The sequence below is a fragment of the Trichomonas vaginalis genome, chromosome I, assembly GCF_026262505.1.
Source record: "Trichomonas vaginalis G3 chromosome I, whole genome shotgun sequence".
NCBI lineage: Eukaryota > Parabasalia > Trichomonadida > Trichomonadidae > Trichomonas > Trichomonas vaginalis.
The window spans coordinates 12257041-12275607 of NC_067203.1; the positions used below are offsets into that span (position 1 = coordinate 12257041).

The 18567-nt window shown below is 30.8% G+C and overlaps 7 protein-coding genes across 7 annotated transcripts, besides 4 other annotated features; 2 read left to right on the forward strand and 5 right to left on the reverse strand.

Moving 5' to 3' along the window:
• Nucleotides 1–1711: 1711 nt before the first annotated feature.
• Nucleotides 1712–1748: a mobile genetic element.
• A 1169-nt stretch (nucleotides 1749–2917) lies between these two features.
• Nucleotides 2918–2955: a mobile genetic element.
• A 421-nt stretch (nucleotides 2956–3376) lies between these two features.
• TVAGG3_0973610 (uncharacterized protein) lies at nucleotides 3377–4266 on the reverse strand (the record flags this gene model as incomplete). Its single annotated transcript, XM_001299944.1, has 1 exon — nucleotides 3502–4266. One exon carries the CDS (start codon nucleotides 4264–4266, stop codon nucleotides 3502–3504), a length of 765 nt encoding a protein of 254 aa, XP_001299945.1.
• Nucleotides 4267–5081: 815 nt separating this feature from the next.
• On the forward strand, nucleotides 5082–6313 carry TVAGG3_0973620 (disulfide-isomerase C17h9.14C-related family; the record flags this gene model as incomplete). Its single annotated transcript, XM_001299943.1, has 1 exon — nucleotides 5082–6266. The coding sequence occupies one exon, from the start codon at nucleotides 5082–5084 to the stop codon at nucleotides 6264–6266; it is 1185 nt and encodes a 394-aa protein (XP_001299944.1).
• Nucleotides 6314–8005: 1692 nt separating this feature from the next.
• Nucleotides 8006–8686: a mobile genetic element.
• Nucleotides 8687–9876: 1190 nt separating this feature from the next.
• On the forward strand, nucleotides 9877–12866 carry TVAGG3_0973640 (biological adhesion protein; the record flags this gene model as incomplete). Its single annotated transcript, XM_001299942.1, has 1 exon — nucleotides 9877–12813. One exon carries the CDS (start codon nucleotides 9877–9879, stop codon nucleotides 12811–12813), a length of 2937 nt encoding a protein of 978 aa, XP_001299943.1.
• Nucleotides 12867–13098: 232 nt separating this feature from the next.
• On the reverse strand, nucleotides 13099–13470 carry TVAGG3_0973650 (Ankyrin repeat family; the record flags this gene model as incomplete). Its single annotated transcript, XM_001299941.1, has 1 exon — nucleotides 13099–13470. The coding sequence occupies one exon, from the start codon at nucleotides 13468–13470 to the stop codon at nucleotides 13099–13101; it is 372 nt and encodes a 123-aa protein (XP_001299942.1).
• A 35-nt stretch (nucleotides 13471–13505) lies between these two features.
• On the reverse strand, nucleotides 13506–14534 carry TVAGG3_0973660 (protein of unknown function (DUF3447); the record flags this gene model as incomplete). The annotated part of the gene is made up of 1 exon (XM_001299940.1): nucleotides 13506–14534. One exon carries the CDS (start codon nucleotides 14532–14534, stop codon nucleotides 13506–13508), a length of 1029 nt encoding a protein of 342 aa, XP_001299941.1.
• A 320-nt stretch (nucleotides 14535–14854) lies between these two features.
• Nucleotides 14855–18567: part of a mobile genetic element that runs on past the window's edge.
• Nucleotides 14894–15247, reverse strand: TVAGG3_0973680 (uncharacterized protein; the record flags this gene model as incomplete). The annotated part of the gene is made up of 1 exon (XM_051253776.1): nucleotides 14894–15247. The coding sequence occupies one exon, from the start codon at nucleotides 15245–15247 to the stop codon at nucleotides 14894–14896; it is 354 nt and encodes a 117-aa protein (XP_051079350.1).
• On the reverse strand, nucleotides 17319–18443 carry TVAGG3_0973690 (organellar and viral DNA polymerase type B; the record flags this gene model as incomplete). The annotated part of the gene is made up of 1 exon (XM_001299937.2): nucleotides 17319–18443. A coding segment is annotated over one exon (1125 nt), but the record flags the coding sequence as incomplete, so codon positions are not given.

Below are 18567 nucleotides of genomic sequence, written 5' to 3' on the forward strand. Positions count from 1 at the left end.
ACCTAGCCTTAAAGTACCAAACTCCTGCTTGCATTCTCACTCACAAATATTAAACATCCATCTCCAAAAAACTAAATTCTTCACAATTTTTTTAAAATTGAGAACATAAAAAACGTATGCATTCAATAATTTAAGATACTAACAAATATTAAAAACTTCAAAATATCAGATATTAACGTTTTTCAATTAAAAAAAATATCATTTTGCTTTTCAATTCGAACATAAATCTTAAATATTTTTAATTAATATCTGATTTACAGCATTATTATCCATTTATAAATCTGACAAATAAATGACAAAACCATCAGAAATAGCGTCACTTTTTGTCAAAAGTGAAGTCACGCTATTTTTCATGCACAACACCCTGATACATTAAATCTAATTCCTGTCTTATTTAATTTCACAACTTTGAAAAGGAATGTATGAATAGCTATAAAATGATAGAAGATGTTTTATGGGTTGCTTCCATTTTTTCTGAAATAAATGAATAATATAATGTTATAAGTTTTCATATCTTTTATGTTCTTAATAACGAATGTATAGACCTTTCAACTTCGTCTTCCTTCGGTGCTGTTCTTTCATATGAAACATTATTAGTATCTTCAACAATAAAACCGCAATCACATAAAATTTTATATGTTCCAATGGTTTCTTTTGATATTTTATCTAATAAATCAAAAAACTTTATCAACAACCTGTGCATTTATTTAAATAATAATTTGTGTAAATATCATGATCTTCTTTCTTAATCGTATTAGTTGCATATGTCACGTTTTTAAGAGCTTTTTTGAATTTCTCAGAATCGAGAGGGGTGAAAAAAGATACAAGGGTATTCTTCATTATCAAAAATTGTAACTTATGTTTACGAATAAATTTAGTACCTTCTTCTGAAAGTGTTTCGTCTATTTCACCATCTAATAAATTTTGTGTTGATTCTGAGACATAATTTTTATATCTTTCTTCATGAGATTTCTGAACTTCTGATTCTGAAGCTGGATATTCATTAAACCCTCTACTTCATTTCATTATATTTTTCAACTTTCTTAATTCCTTAATTCTTCATCTATTTCATCTCTTATTTTTTTTCAGTCTTTCAATTTCATTGTATTCATCATCTTTAATCCGTTCTTCATAATATTCAGGGAAAACATCAGGTTCTTTAGGTTTTTCTTCTTCAGATGTAGGATATAAGAAATTTATAACATCATCTTTATTCATTTTTCCATCATAATCTAAATCATTTAATAACTCGGCAAATTTTTGACAATTTCTTAAAATAATATTATTAATTCATAACCCACCTCCTCTAATATATCCTTTATTTCCTCGTTTGTGAATCCTAATTTTTTAACGTTGTTAGTTTTGACGCTCATTTCATACAAAATAAAAAAATAAAATAATAAACATAACTAAGTTTTAATTTTTCGTAAGAAGTTTATTTTTTATTCATGAAAATAATTATATCTGATTTATTTTATTCTCTCGTACATACTAGATTTGAAGAATTCAAACATTTCCATAATCTCCTAAATGTTTTCTTATCCCTAACGTGTGCCAGTTATTATATGAAACTGAATAAACTTTATCTTTATCTTTAACACCTTTATCACTTCCAATATATTTATATCTCAGTTTTGATTTAGTATTTCATATTCATTAACGTTTAATAATTCACAGTCTTCCTTTTTAAATTGATGTTTAAGATATTCTGTAATAAACAGAAATTCATCAAAAGTGACAGCTCTCAATTTTTTGACATTTGTAAATTCTAAATTGAATGAGAAAAATGAAATAATACTAAGCATAATAAATATTCTAGATTTAATTATAATTAGGAAAAAGTTAGTTTTGAGAGTACTTTTCATAGCATATAGAATGAAATCTTCTGAAAAATAATATCACATAAACTCATATTATTTTCTAATATATAACTATTTTATATAAAAATCAAATTCAATGATCTTAAAAGCGAAGGATAAACCTCACAATTTACGAATATAATGAGTGGGAATATAATGCTTATCTATCATAAAACCATATGAAATATCAATTTTTGCTTTACGCCTAATTTTGACGACAATTAGCAAAAAATGTAAATTGTAACACTCAGTCCATTTGAATATGAAAAATAAAATGACTTTGATTAAATTTTATTTATCATGCAATTCTTCTTGCGACCAAAGATTTGAATAAAATTTCAAAAAATAAGATAGCTTAAAAAATAATATACGGTAGTGTTTACTAATAGATGAATAGTATATAAATTCTATTAAAATGGATTTGATCCAAAAAATATATAAAATTTGATCATAAATAAAATCGTTTTTAATTACTTCTTCATTTAAATTATAACAATTATTTTTGGTTTTATATTTTTTTGGATCAAATCCATTTTAATAGAATTTATATACTATTCATCTATTAGTAAACACTACCGTATATTATTTTTTAAGCTATCTTATTTTTTGAAATTTTATTCAAATCTTTGGTCGCAAGAAGAATTGCATGATAAATAAAAACATTTAATCAAAGTCAATTTTATTTTTCATATTCAAATGGACTGAGTGTTAACATTTAACATTTTTTGCTTAATTGTCGTCAAAAATTAGGCGTAAAGCAAAAATTGATATTTCATATGGTTTTATGATAGATAAGCATTATATTCCCACTCATTATATTCGTAAATTGTGAGGTTTATCCTTCGCTTTTAAGATCATTGAATTTGATTTTTATATAAAATAGTTATATATTAGAAAATAATATGAGTTTATGTGATATTATTTTTCAGAAGATTTTGTGTTCTTCTTCAAAATTTTATTTTTTATTAAAAAGAATCTTTACAAAATATACATTTACTTTAATTAATATTTAAAAACGTGCTCTATCAAAAGTTCCAAAAATTCAATATTTTAGCTTTTCTGATGTGTCACTTTTGATGAATTTCTGTTTACAACAATTCAGGATTTAATACTCTACGTTTATATGCTCCTAACTTAGTTCTAAAGGTTTTTCTACAAAATTTAGGAATTCCATCCTCTTTAATGTCATCAATGATTTCCATTTCATTATTTTCAATTTCTTCTTCTCGTTTATGAGGTCTTTGATTATGACTCCATTGATTCCATGAAATTAAATATTCTTTATCATTATATTTATACCTCATTAGCTTATTTTGGCTTTCATATTCATTTAATAATTCACAATCTTCATTTTTAAATTGAAGTTTAACCCATTCAGGATTTAAACAATGTTTAATTAATCGCGGAATATCTGACATCATCTATATATAGCTTCTTTTATAAAAGATAAAAAAATAAATTATTTTAAAATTAATGTTAATTTTTTAATGATTTATAAATAAATATATTTTAATGCATCGTCTATATATAGATGTAACAAAAAAAGTCACTAAACCCGTCATATCCTACTACTATAATAAATGATAGATGAAAAATATATTTTCCAATAAATTTATATACAATAAATTATAGCATTTTTATTCTATATGGCTACTGCTTGTTTAGTTGGAGTCCAATTTTCAAAATTTGGTTTTTTCATATCATTTTTATCAGTTTCAGGTGATTTCGGTTTAGATGGAGTCTTTTCTTTTGGACTTTTGGTTGGATTTGTCTTTGCTAATGCTTCTTTGGGCTTTTCTGATTTATTCACTGAATTTTCATTCGATTTTCCTTTCTTTGGTGAAGGAGATTTACTTTGGTCTGATTTGACATCTGATTTCTTTGGTGTTTCTTTACTGGATTCAGAATTCGAAATTCTTGGAGATTTATCTTCTGCTTCTTTAATTGGACTATTTGCATCGATCAGAAGATTCTCAGAACTAGTATCCGCTGATGTTGATGCAGATTTTCCTTTGAATGTACGTGCTTTAACTTTGAAAACGTGGACTGTACTATCGATCTCTTCTTTGGTAAATATTGTCATTACGTCGTTAGAAGCTTTATAAAATTTATCTACTTTCTGTAATTTGAATACTTGAACGAAATATTTCTTATGATCTGCAAAACTGAAAAGGCCACGAATAACAAGAGTTGTTTTATCGACTTCATTGGTATTGACAGCACTTAAAATTTCAATGCAAGTAACTCCATCGATGAATACCATATCTTTGTTATCTGTAAAATTGCCAACCTTCTCATCATCAGGTGTAATTCTCATTATTATAGCATCTTCTTCATAATACGAATCCATATAGCTCTTGAAAACTAAGTTAGTGTAATAATTTCTGATGAATGGACGAAAATCCATAATTTCAAATGAAATTTAATTCGTTAATTTTGTTATAAAATATTTCTTTTGCATATCAATAATAACTAACAATGATTTTGAGGGTGGCCACAAAATTTAGCAAAAATACATAACACTATTCTTTTATTGCATTATTGATTTAAATTTATTTTTCTACATGTACTCTGTAGAATTGGCTCTTTGTATTTTCTTTGAGACAATCAAAACTTTGGAGAAGCATTATTTCGCGGTATATTCTGAATGACATGATAATACACGGACTGTTTTGGCTACATGATAAATATATAGGCTATTTAACCACTTACCATTGAATTCCGCGCAATATAAATTTCAAAACTTCGTAATAAAAATAAAGTTCTCAAATTCTGAAATAGCATTTTACGTTTGATAAAGTATTTCCATTAAAATGAATATCTTATCAAACTCCACGTTTTCGGAAATATTTATGTTGAATTGTCCAAATTAGCATTTGACATTTTATTGATCCAATAATGATAGTTATCGCCAAATATGCATTATCCATTAAGAAATCTATCTTTTGAGACCAAATGCAAAATCTTTTCAAGTTATAATAGAGTTATTATTGTTTTGATGCAAATGAAAAAATGAATATTCTCTTAGTTATTCGAGATATGATTGAGTTCAGGTTGAAACCGATTATATATCGAGAAAATGATAAGATCATTCTGAACAATTAGAAACGTGACATGTTTAAATAATCAAGATATGAAAACAATTCAGATCTAATTGTGCATCATTTTTATTAAACAAACCACCTTTTTATTTCAATTTCTATTTTATAAGTATTTATTTCAATGATATTTTTCTTTCTTAGTGTTGTGCTCTCTGTAACTCAAATAACGAAAAAGGATTATAAAAAATACTTCACAGAAGAACAGCATAAACCAATATTTGTGACACTTTATTCTGAATGGTGTCCGCATTGTTATCAATACAAACCAACAAGGGAAAAAATTGAAAGTCATTTCGCGAAAAACAGAAAACTTACAATAGCAACAATTTCATGTGATAATGATCGTCAGTTATGCGATCAATTCCCAGGGACAGGAACACCAAGACTTTATATGACAACTTCAACCATAGAAAATGCAGAAAAATTCGAAAGGTCTAGAACTTTCGAAGAAGTTAAAGCATTCATTGACAAATATATTGAACCAGCAATTACACAAATAAATTCGAAAGATCAATTAGAAGCGAAAATAAAAGAAAATGTTAATAGCTCTATATTTATATGTCAGGATCTACAAGGCACCAAGTTAAGCCAGATTTTTGTGAGACTTGCCTCAAATTATGTTTCATATCCAGCCAAGTTTTTAAATCTGACATTTGAAAGATATAAATCAAACGAACCTTTGATTACATATTACTATTCTCCAACGAAAGTTCAATTTTCAATCCATGCCACAGATTCTCAACACAAAATCGAAAGATTTATACATGAACATATTTACCCACCTTTCGGAGTTGCATCTACTACATTCTTTGATACTCAAATTGAGTTAAAAGAGCCATTTTTAGTAATTGAAGATCTCAAGCATCAATTTCAAGGGCAACTTATCAAATACTCGAAGGACTTCCCAGAGAATGTAAAATCTATTGAAATAGATTGTACAGAATACTTAAAATTCTGTAAACAAAATGGATATAATCCAAAAGACCATCCATGGATAGCTATTGTGAATCTCAATAGAGATACATATTTCCACTTTACAGGGGACTTCACAAATAAAAAAGAATTCTTAAATTGGGTTACAAACGTATATCAAGGAAAAATATCTGAAGAAGGACCAGGAGCCGGTTTTATTGGCTTCATAAAACGAGATGTACTCGAGACACTAATTGATTATACATTCTGGATCAAAGTTCTTGGATTGCTTGCAATTACTGTTTTAATTTATAATCTATCCATTGCTGTAAGAAAATTTATAGCACTAAGGCATAGAGGTTACCATGATAGACGCGGATTTAGAGTTAGATAGAATAATTTTTTGTCAAAATTATCTTATATTGTTTTTTTATTAAATAAATTACTATTACTATCAAAATCAATAAGAATTGAAACTTTTTTTCGAATTTCATATAAATCAACCAAATCGGATTAAACTTTTATCAAAATTAGCTTGCAAATAGGGCTAATATTGTTACCTAAGGATCAAATCGTATTTTGCATATTACAAATCTGTAAGTACATTCAGAATGAATAATCAAATGTCAAAATTCGAATTTCTAATTATGACTAGTAAGGGTTTCGTTTTGCGAAAAAAACGTACAATACGCAATTTCGCCAAAAAAACATTTAGCTAGCAATTTCGACCCTTGACTCCACTAAGGACGTCACTTTTTTGATATTGCGATGTGATATTTTTGGAAAATCTTTATGAATATCGTATATAGAGTCTCTTCAATATCTATATTTCATATTTTTATTGATTTTTAAAGTTTTTGCTAAAAGTATTCAATTATGAGAGCTGGACAAGATCGAAAAATCTGACATTTGTAAAGTTCCAAATCTGACAGTGTAAACTGTTTACAAATGTCAGATCAAAAAAACTTTGCCCGCCAAAACGCAAAAGTGCCATAATCTCATGGTGGACCACAGCTGGTGTCGCCGCCGACTATTCACTTGCTGGTATGCTACGCAGCCTTTGATCTGGCCAATCATAGTGCTGCTCCATCCATATCAGCAAGTGATTTCGGCTGGAGATCTCCAATGGGTCTTCCATGAGGTTTCTGCACGCCAGAAGCACAATATCTATGCAGCCTGGCTGCTAGGATAGCGTAGCTAGGCTGCGTAATTATTGTGCTTCTGGCGATATTAGTTATACGTTATTGCCCTCGTTGATTATAGTACTACTCCCTTAACCTCCGAGGGTTAGGGGAGTAAATTTGCTCGAAATGGGCAATGTTCATTACGAAATCTCTCATTCGATGAGAGACTTCGTAATGAGCATTGCCTTAAAGTACTCTTACTACTCTTTCCTGGTTCCCAAAAGGCCTAGGATTCTGTAATTAATCGAATAGGACAGAGTTTTTCCGAAGTCTCTCATTTGATGAGAGGCCTCGGAAGAACTCTGTCCTATTGTAATGTAGTTGTGGTATTGGCCCACAAAGAGCGAGAGAACATGTCTGTAATTCGTTTATGCTGAAGCTATCTGGATGTCTCTCAAATGAGGAAGGAAATCCAGAAAACTTCAGCATAAGTTAATGCAGATGTGATTCTCTGGCTCTTTGTCGGCCAGAGAACGAATAAAAAGTTTATTGGATGAGTAGGCTCGTTGGATGCCTACCCACTGCAAATATACGTTATTTTTTTATTTCCTATGAGAAAATAGTTTTTCATTTTTGTACTACTATATGTTTTACTACTTCATAAATCGTCTATTTTTCTTATTAAAACCTGATTTTTCCGTGTGATTTGTAATCTATGCATTCCAAAAATGCGTTTTCCGCTCTCAGAACGCGAAAATATGCACTATATGAGGAGATAAAGAAGATTCTTTCTCACCAAAATTCCAAAAAAAATCGTTTTTCTTTTTTTCTCCGCGAAAAATGTGCTTTTTGATTTCGAAATTTTCGAACCGTGATTTTTTTGGAGATTTTTCGAAAATTTTAATATGATAGATGTGAGTTATTTTATGTACTTTATTGGATTTTCTGCTTATTTTTGAATTATGATCAAGATTGAAAAAGTCGAAAAAATCGAAACATTAGAAATTTCTTTTTAATAAGAAAATAGACTATCTATGATGCAATAGAGTATATAGTGTTATAAAAATTGAAAACTATTTTCTCATAGGAAATAAAAAAATAACGTATATTTGCAGTGGGTAGGCATCCAACGAGCCTACTCATCCAATAAACTTTTTATTCGTTCTCTGGCCGACAAAGAGCCAGAGAATCACATCTGCATTAACTTATGCTGAAGTTTTCTGGATTTCCTTCCTCATTTGAGAGACATCCAGATAACTTCAGCATAAACGAATTACAGACATGTTCTCTCGCTCTTTGTGGGCCAAATACCACAACTACATTACAATAGGACAGAGTTCTTCCGAGGCCTCTCATCAAATGAGAGACTTCGGAAAAACTCTGTCCTATTCGATTAATTACAGAATCCTAGGCCTTTTGGGAACCAGGAAAGAGTAGTAAGAGTACTTTAAGGCAATGCTCATTACGAAGTCTCTCATCGAATGAGAGATTTCGTAATGAACATTGCCCATTTCGAGCAAATTTACTCCCTAACCCTCGGAGGTTAAGGAGTAGTACTATAATCAACGAGGGCAATAACGTATAACTAATATCGCCAGAAGCACAATAATTACGCAGCCTAGCTACGCTATCCTAGCAGCCAGGCTGCATAGATATTGTGCTTCTGGCGTGCAGAAACCTCATGGAAGACCCATTGGAGATCTCCAGCCGAAATCACTTGCTGATATGGATGGAGCAGCACTATGATTGGCCAGATCAAAGGCTGCGTAGCATACCAGCAAGTGAATAGTCGGCGGCGACACCAGCTGTGGTCCACCATGAGATTATGGCACTTTTGCGTTTTGGCGGGCAAAGTTTTTTTGATCTGACATTTGTAAACAGTTTACACTGTCAGATTTGGAACTTTACAAATGTCAGATTTTTCGATCTTGTCCCGCTCTCTATTCAATTATTTTTGCTATTTGGCCGGGTAAATGGCAGATTTGCGACATTTTCTGATATGATATTCATATTCTACTCTGATAATAATGCTTATAGAACCCCCTTGCTATTGTGTCAAAATTGCGAAACCGATAGCAAAAATATCTCGCAATATCAAAATTGAGATATTGAGTGAATTATGCATTACAGAGATTAAAAATCTGATTTGTGAAAACATCTCATCAGTTTCTAGCTAATTCAAAAATCTTTAATATCTTATTCGATTAAAATGAAAGGGGAATAGTTTCATTATGCTTTAAAGGACAGTATTATAATATAATCATAGCTTTCGCTCAATATACAACATTTTTTATTCGAAATCTATGGTAAATATCCTAAATACTGATTGCTTTGCATTCATATCTCTTACATTTTCTATATTCACATCACTATTCATTGCTATTCCTATCTTTTTCATTATTGTTTGTTTCTCATAATTTCTCAAAAAACATTATTACTTGATATTTGTAAATATCATACTTTATAACGTAAATAAGAACTTAACCTATTAAGAAAAGCAGTAATGAAAGAAAAATATGAAATTCATAGAAATTACAAGTTTCTGATGACAATTAGCTTAATTAAACCAAGTACAAGATTATATAAATGTATTTTCTATCTAATTATCCATATAATATCTTATCCAGAAAAAATAACTTGATCAATACCAAATGATTTTTTAACTAGTAAATAAAGTATTTTCTTTACATACACATTGTATCTCATAGTTTTTTTTTTAGGTTTCGCAAAACTTCCAAAAACAAATATGCTATAAAAGTGACAATTTTAGCAAAACGAAACCCTTATGACTAGTTGCTCCCTTCCCATATATCTTTTGGAACATCAACTTTTTTTGAAAACAAGAACTCATCAAATTTTGGTAAAAAAAAACGTACGTTAATGTATGCAGAGCGGGCAGAAGCCTTTACTCATAATTCATGCAAAAAGGTTGCCCAGCTCGTAAAAGTTGTCACTATCATGGCAGAGCAGGCTCGAGATTCTCAAATGTCATTAGTTCGATACACAAATCACTATGAAGAAGCAATTCACAAACTTTCTGATGATTATATTGATCGATTAAATGAAATGGGCTCTCAGCTTTCTAAATATCGTAAATCTGTTATTGATAAGATGTGTAGACACTTTGGAAATAAATATAAAGATTCAAAAGGTGATTATACAGCTTCAGTTAAAAACGTAGCAGCTCAATTCTCGGATATTGTTGCAAATTTCAAGAAACTACGAAAAGATTGCGTTAAATTCGAAACAGACGTTACAATTTCTGCAAATGAAGTCACAAAATCAGCAGACGACTTCTTTTCTGATGTTAAGAAACAAAAATCAAAACGAATAATGCATAATTTACTCAAAACAAATCCAGAAATGAACGAAAAGTTACAGCAAATTCAAGATTCAATCAATGAATCTGCAACAAAGTTCAGAAAAATGCAAGAAGAGCAAGATATAGCAATGACTCTACTAAATGCGCAGATCAAACGAGTTTCTCCAAAAGAATTACGAAAAAGATTTCCAGAATTTCAGAATTACAAGAAACAGTTAACAGAATTACACAAATCAGTGACAGAGTTAAATAAAGCATATACATCATTGAAGTCAGCTTCTTCTGCATATACAACCAAATCAAAACCGATATACAAGAAAATTATTAATGAAGCATTAACTTCTGAAACAAGAAGAAACTCTTCTAAAGATGAATATATTAGGAAAATGAATAAGGAGCAAAAAGAGCATGCAAAAGTTATAGCATCCCTAAATAAACAGAATAAGCAATTAAATAAAACCAGAGCTGAAGAATTAAATGCGATTTCGAAACAGATCGAAGCAATTAGAAATCAAATCGAAGAATCATACCATCAAAATGAAGAACAGACTAAAAAGAAAAATGAAATCGATGAAAATCTAAGACAAAACCAAAATGACAAAAATCAAGCAGAACAAACTCTTTTAAAATCTAAAAATCTAAGAAATGAGCATAGCATTCAATTATCTTTAACTAAGACGGAAGAAATTAAAAAATCTATGGATAACGATATTAATATTATAATGAAATCAAGGGTTGAAGCGAAAAATGCTTTTCATAATAATATTATAAATGATTTGCAAGTATTTGCAGGATATCTAAGTAGTGAACAACACAGATTTAAAGATTTGCTGACAAATTTCGATAACAGCTTAAAAGAATCATTCTCTTCAGTTGATAAACTTGCAGAGATAAGTATTAAAACATATAACGCTGAAATTGAAAATTTGATGTCTTTAATTAAGTCAATTAAAGCACAGAATAATAAAATTCAAGATCAAAACATACAAGAAAACGAAGCAAAAGTCAAAGATCTCATTAAAACATATGATGATAGACAAAAAACAAAATACGATAATTATAAACAGCAACTTGATCATCATATCATTATTAGGAATAAAAAGATCGATGAAACAAAACAAGGCTTTTCTCATGATCTAGAAGAAAAACAAACACAACTTAATGCCGAGTTTTCAAATCAACTTCAACAGAATTCAGAACAATTTGAAAAGGAAATAACAAATGATAAAGAAGTTGAGAATCACAACTTTGAAATACTCAAATATCAGACTCAACTTAAAAATCAAGAAGCCTCTGTTCAGTATTCAAAAGATACATTAGAAAAAACAATAAATAATCTTGACCATGAGATAAATCAAGCAGATAAATCTTTGAGAGCTTTTCAAAGATCAATAAAGACACAGACATCAGAGATAATTGAACAATTTGAGATGCAAATCACGGTTGATCAGGTCAAACTTAAAGATGCAATTGAAAATATTAGCAAATTATATTCAAAAGAAGAAAACCAACAAGGTTGTGATATTATTGAAGCAATTAGGAGAGTTCAACAGACCAAAAATAGAACTGATGATTTGATTCTTAAAAGGACACGCGAATACGAAGAAATCAAAGCAAAATATGAAAAAGCAAAAATCGAAATTCAAAATAAAATCTCCCAATTGAAAAGTGGTGCTATTGAAAAGGAAAAGATCAGACAAATTGCCGAACAACAAGTACGAGCTGAAGTTTCAATTGAAGATAGAATTGCTGATTCAGAAGAACAAATACAAAAACTCAAAAAAGAAATCGAAAATGAAAAATCAAAAGGCGAAAAGCAAAAATCTTTGATTCTTCATACAATTGAAACAGACAAGAAGATGTTTGAAGACTGCAAAAAGGAAATAGAAGATTCGATATCAAAAATTCCAGATCATCTTCAACCAGAAAAAGAAATAATGATTGAAAAAGTCAATAATAAGAAAAATGAGATTACAAAAAATTTTAATAACGAAATGACTAAATTAAAACAAAGAAAAGAGTTTTTAGAGAACCAACAAAAAGAAGTTATTGAATCGAATCAGGTCTCTATCTCTAAACTTGTGAAACAAAATGACGATGATTCTGCTAAACAACAAAATGAACATAATAAAATCTTCACAAACATGAAAAGTAATTTTATGAAGATATCAGATCAATTTGATAAGAAAGTAATAGAATTAACATCTCATTATGTGGAGAAATTGGCAGAATCTATGGATAAAATGAAAAGAGATGTCGAAGATCGTGATATTTATGAAGCAAAAGCGCAATCAAGTCAACTTTCACGAGATATTGAACAAGAATTCAACTCATTTTATGGTTTTCTTTCCAATGCAAGGAAACCAGTCGTGGAACCAAAATCACCGATTCAAAAAAATGAATCAGAAAGGAACATCAGTACTGGAGCACCAAGAAGAGCAGCTACTGCTCATTCCACCAGACCACGAAGCAACAGATCGCGTATACCAGCTTAATTTATATTTATATTTTTATTTTTGTTTATTATAAATTTATATGTATTGTTTGTATTGATTAATTTAACCAACCTAATTTTTTTGGTACATAGAAATCGCTTAATTTATAGAATCATTGGAAATGGCAGGGATTTAAATGAGGTGCAAAAAATACGAAAAATGATAATTTATTTCTAATGGAATTCATAATCGAAAATATCAGAAAAAGAAATAATCATATAATGGAAGTTCGGCTATTTCTTTATAATTTCTTTTTATTGTAAAACGAAGAGCTATATAATGAATTTAATGAAGAGCATTATAATCTTTTGCATTTATATGTGAAAGTAAAATTTTTGCCATTTCTTTTAAATGATTTTGTGCAACATAATGAAGAGTAGTTACTCCATATATATCTTTTTCATTGACATTTGCACCATGTGAAAGTAGAATTTCGGCCATTTCTTTATAATTATTCTGTACTGCACAACGAAGAGCAGTTACTCCATATATATCTTTTTCATTGACATTTGCACCATGTGAAAGCAGAATTTCGACCATTTCTTTGTAATCATGACTTGCTGCATAATAAAGAGCGAATGCTCCAAATTTAGCTTTTTTATCGACATTTGCACCGTGTGAAAGAAGAAGTTCGGCTGTTTCTTTACTATTATTCATTGCAGCAATATGAAGTGAAGTCAATTCATAATCATCTATTGCATTGACATTTGCACCATGTGAAAGAAGAAGTTCGGCCATTTCTTTACTATTTCTTGCTGATGCATAATGAAGAGCAGTTTTTTATCACAATTCACAATATTGATTTTTGCTCCTTGTGATATGAAATATTCACAAAGAGATGGAATAGCAAATATCGCCGATTTAATAAAGCAATGATCAATCTTATATTTATAATATTTATCGAAATAAACCAAAAATGCTTCAAGATTATTGTAAATTCCGCAAAATTCTAAATCGATTTCTATATAATATTCATTCATCAAGAATGTAACAAAATCAATGTTGTGTGAAATAATTGCATATTTCATGCATTCTTTATTTGGTTTTTGAGATTTCAAACATTCACTCATGATCTCTGGATTTCCTCCTAAAAATGAAAATTGTAGACATTTTTGAGTTATTTTTGAGTCAAATTTCGTTCTTAATAACTTGAAACAATCAACAGCTCCATGGTAACAACATAATTCAAGTAATGAATATCCTTTATTAGAATATGGATAAAAATTGCTTTTAAGTCTTTGATATTTATAAAATCCTTTGCTTGCTGTAAATGCGATGAATTTTTCTAAATCATTATACATAATTGCTCTGTATATTGTATTTTCTGTATGAATATCCAGATTTTCTGCATCATTATCGTCGAAATCACCAGATTCGTCTAATTTAATTCCATATTCTTTATAAAATAGAAAGTTTGAAATAGTTGGAATGTCGTTGACATCGTTGACATGGTAATCATCCGATATGAGTTTGGCAAGGGATAAATACGACTTTGTATAGCGATTGTTATACGGAATGAAATTTAAAATGTCTTTTATAACATTTCGAGCCAGATGTTTCTTTGAATCAAGCAATTCTGTTTTGATCATTTTGTATATCTCGTTTAATTCTTCTTCTTTTTCCGTTTTTAGCTGATACAAAGCATTGTATGAATCAATATAGTATTTGTAGATGCTTCGCAATTTGCTGTATTCATTTGTATCAATGTCTTGGTCTGACATTAATTATTTTTAACGCATCTCTCTCATCACACGAACAAAATAAGGAGTTTATAACCTTAAGATACAGGGAAAATTAAGAGAATCAGTTCATATCGGAGAAAATCCTTAAAAATGTCACACTTGTTAAATATCAGCTATTAAATGTAGTAACTTATAAGGATAAAGGAATAAATGGCTGAAACTTTCTTGTGGCATCTAGAATTATTATGCATGGTAGTACAGTATACATTGTGCGTCGCCTGTAGCCTACAGCTACAGTCACCGACACAATGAAAAAAGTGACAGAAAACTGACACCATACGGGCGCGCATATGTACGCATATATGTGTAAAAATAAACGTTCATATGTAAACTAACCTTTATTCACTAGCAGGGGCTGATAAATCATAATCGTCGAGAAGTACGATAGGTGGTCCCACCTGTTTAATCTGTATGGAGAGGCAAACGTGACGTAAGAAGCATAACACTGGTTTCTCAGTATATTTAATAGACTCTGCTGTTGGCTTAACTGTAAGCTTATATGTAATAGGTGAATTAGATAACTGACCCTGTTGGAATGTATAATCAGTTTCGCAAGGGAATCCACATAGGTAATGACCTAAGTCATTTGACTCGATTCCAAATTGAGGGACTGATGTGGTTGTGATAGACCTCATGACATCATAGTTGAAGCCAACAGTATCGTTATTATTGTTAGTGGCATTTGCCTGCATCTCATAGAAGATTGGATCATTAGATGCTTGAGCCTCAGCGGGTATGTTACCATATGCTCCACAGTTCAATTGAATTTGTTCAAACAATGGATTTTCATAGGTAGTGTTATAATTAGGTGTTTTCTTAAATAGTGTATAAATGGTGTTCACATATAATGGAGTAAATGCTGCCGTGAATGTACAAGGAGTTCCTTCACCTTTAGCCATTGAACCATCCATAGTAATGCAGTCAATTCTTTTGATTGGGAAGTTTAGAGTCTTTGCCGAATATCTTGTCACCAAATCACTATAGATGTTAGGGTCCAAAGAGAATGAGTTACAGTATGTAATCATTTCAAAGAAGTTTGCATTCTTCTTAGTGAACTTAATAAACTTGGTACCAAATGATATCGTACTCTTATCGGCATTCCAAGTTACAGTATCAATAACTTTGATACCTTCATAGATAGGAGTGAAGTGATTAGTGATTGGAATATAGCTTGTAACATTGGCTTGCATGTTCGGTAATGGTAGAATATCCTGATAACTTAATGGTGTCCAAACCATACCAGCAATACTGAACTTAACCTTAAGTTGTAAGTTACCAGCAAACGCTGGAAGGAATCTAATGTTATTAAGTATTAGGAATCTTCTTAGGTCAATCTTGATTGGTATGTGGAACTTTAATGTAGTTGCACCACTAATTGGTTTATTGAACTCAATAATCTGTCCAGAACGAACTGTATCACATCTATTGAAAACATCTTTATGTCTAGCCTTACTAAATACATCAACTTTCTTAATAGCTTCTGTTGTAGATGCAGTAGAAGTAATGTAACCTTCTTCTCTAGCATTATCTTGTGTATAAACACTTTTACCATTAGCGATTAATTGATATGATTCAACAGCATAGAATGAATCAATGTATCCCAACCAAATTGCTGGAAGATGTGCACATGATTTGCCACCAGCATATTTAGTATCAATTGCTTTAATTGCTGTAACATTTGATCCTGTAGGAGCTGTCTCAACAGCTCTTTCTTTATATACTTCACCATCATATTTAGGAACTTTTTCATCAGCTGGTTCAGTTTCTGTTGTAATTATGCACTCACCATCGACATAACCACTAATGAACGTATTATATAAGTCAATCATGTTCTCACCAGGTGGTGATATGTTAAATGTAATATAACCGTTATCAATAGTATTTGTCGGCATAGCTGGCACTTTTGTTGGGACATATCTATGGTTAGTATCTCCAATAGGAACTGCCCCATCAACTTGATCGAAATAATATCTTACTTGTCTGATGGAATCAGCAATACTGTATGTATTGAGGTTATCGTTCAACATCTTTCTCAGCTATAAAAAATTTACAATCTTCTTATTCTTGGGATTATTCGTCTTATTTGTGGCTGAGGTTTAGGAGGTTCTGGTTCAGGCTCTGGTTCATCATCGAAGTGTATTCTTTTCTCTTCCATTGATTGAACATATTCTTGATTCTCTTTAGTTTCCTTCTCACGTTCAATTGGGTCCATGTTTGGTTCATTAACTACACTGTTACGTTCTAATATCTTTGTCATCATCTCTAACAACATTTTATTAGTATATGCTTGTTCTTCTTCTTTCTTCTCATCAACTTTAGGAGCTTCTTGAACAACAGGAGCTGGGGCAGGAGCTGGTGAATTCAATGGTGCCTTTCTCTTTCTAACTTGAACTGAACCATTCTTCATATGACAAACATAATATAATGGATGTTGTATTCCTTTAGCTTCATTCAATATGATTGATTGCTTTTCACTTGGTGAAAGTTTTGACGTCATTTCTATCCTAATAAAATTTTTTACTCCTAACAAAATGACTGAGAATACTTTCGACAGAGAAGCACTCAAGAATGAACTTCGTGAAGAAATACTTAATGAACTCAAACCAAAAGAACAAACACAAGAAGAGAAACCAGCTAAACCAAAGCGTAAACTCACAGAGAAACAATTAGCTGCATTAGCAGCTGGACGCGCAAAGAATCCACGAATGATTGCAAAGAAATTGAGAGAAGAGGAAGAAGCTAAGAAAAATAATAAGTAAGTGTTTAGAACTTTAACTTACGTTCAAAAGATGACTTCGTTGAAATAGTGAAGTCCTTATTTTTGTTGAAGCATGGTTTCGAACCAATGCACAAGTCAAAGGTTATCTCATCACCTTCATAAAGAGATTTGTACAATTCCACGATGCTATATTTTTCCCCAACTTTCTCAGGGAAGAACAAACCTTTCTTCTCGTCATAATGTACTTGTATCGCATCTGGGAACATTTGGTTTGCAGTAAGTGCAATTACGTCCTGTGTGATTCCCTTCATTCGACAGTGGAAAGCAATTTCCTTGAGGTCATTGGTTAATTCGTCGAGGTAAGTCTTCTTTCCAACGAATATAGATCTTTGTGCCTTAGACATATGTCCTGCAGTAATCTCTGCAAAGTCTGAATGAAATTGACCCAGTGCTTTTCCAATGAGTTCTCTGTTATACCTTCTCTTGTATTCTTCTGCTAACTTATCTAAGTCCTTCTCATACAAGTGTAAACTATCTGTATCCTGATAGAACAACTTCAAGCCCAAATCTTCTGCTGTGAAGAATACTTCATTCATGATTCGTTTGGACATAGAAAGGATTGAAACACCTAATGGACAATAGTTAAAGTGACGAACGATAGGTTTAAATGACTTTACACATGAAAGTTCGGAATCGGGGATGAACTCTATTGTCTGTATGTCATTATAGTTCTTAATGATATAGTCAGTGAGCTTATTGTCCTTGATGAAACGAATCTTTTTGTCAATGGGCTTTAATATCGTCTTACCATAGATACTGTTCAAAAGAAGTTTGATGATCTCTTGTATCGGATTACCTTCCTTCTTATACTTAGCACGTAATTCGAAGAGCTTCTTAACTTCATTCCTTATTGTCATGTCCCTTTTTCCATCATAATAGTATCCATCAATGACTTTGCATGAGATCTCTTGGAACTTGATCAGATCTTGAAGCGTAATGTGGTCTACGAACATCTTGCAGCATGTATTGGAACTTCTGGCAACATGTAAGTCAGGGTTGATGTCAGGATTGACGACAATCAATGGGAATGCTGAGTTCTTACCGATCGACAAGATCTCGATCTGACAGTAAAATCCTGAGATGAACTTTTCCTTTGTTGGTTCAGCTTGGTCATCATCAAAGAGATGCTCCAACAAGTATTCACTGCTCTTCATCTCTTCTGTCATAACTTTTGGAATTCCTTCTAAACAGTAAAGTCTAGCAATTGCTGATGGATACAATGATACAGCATCG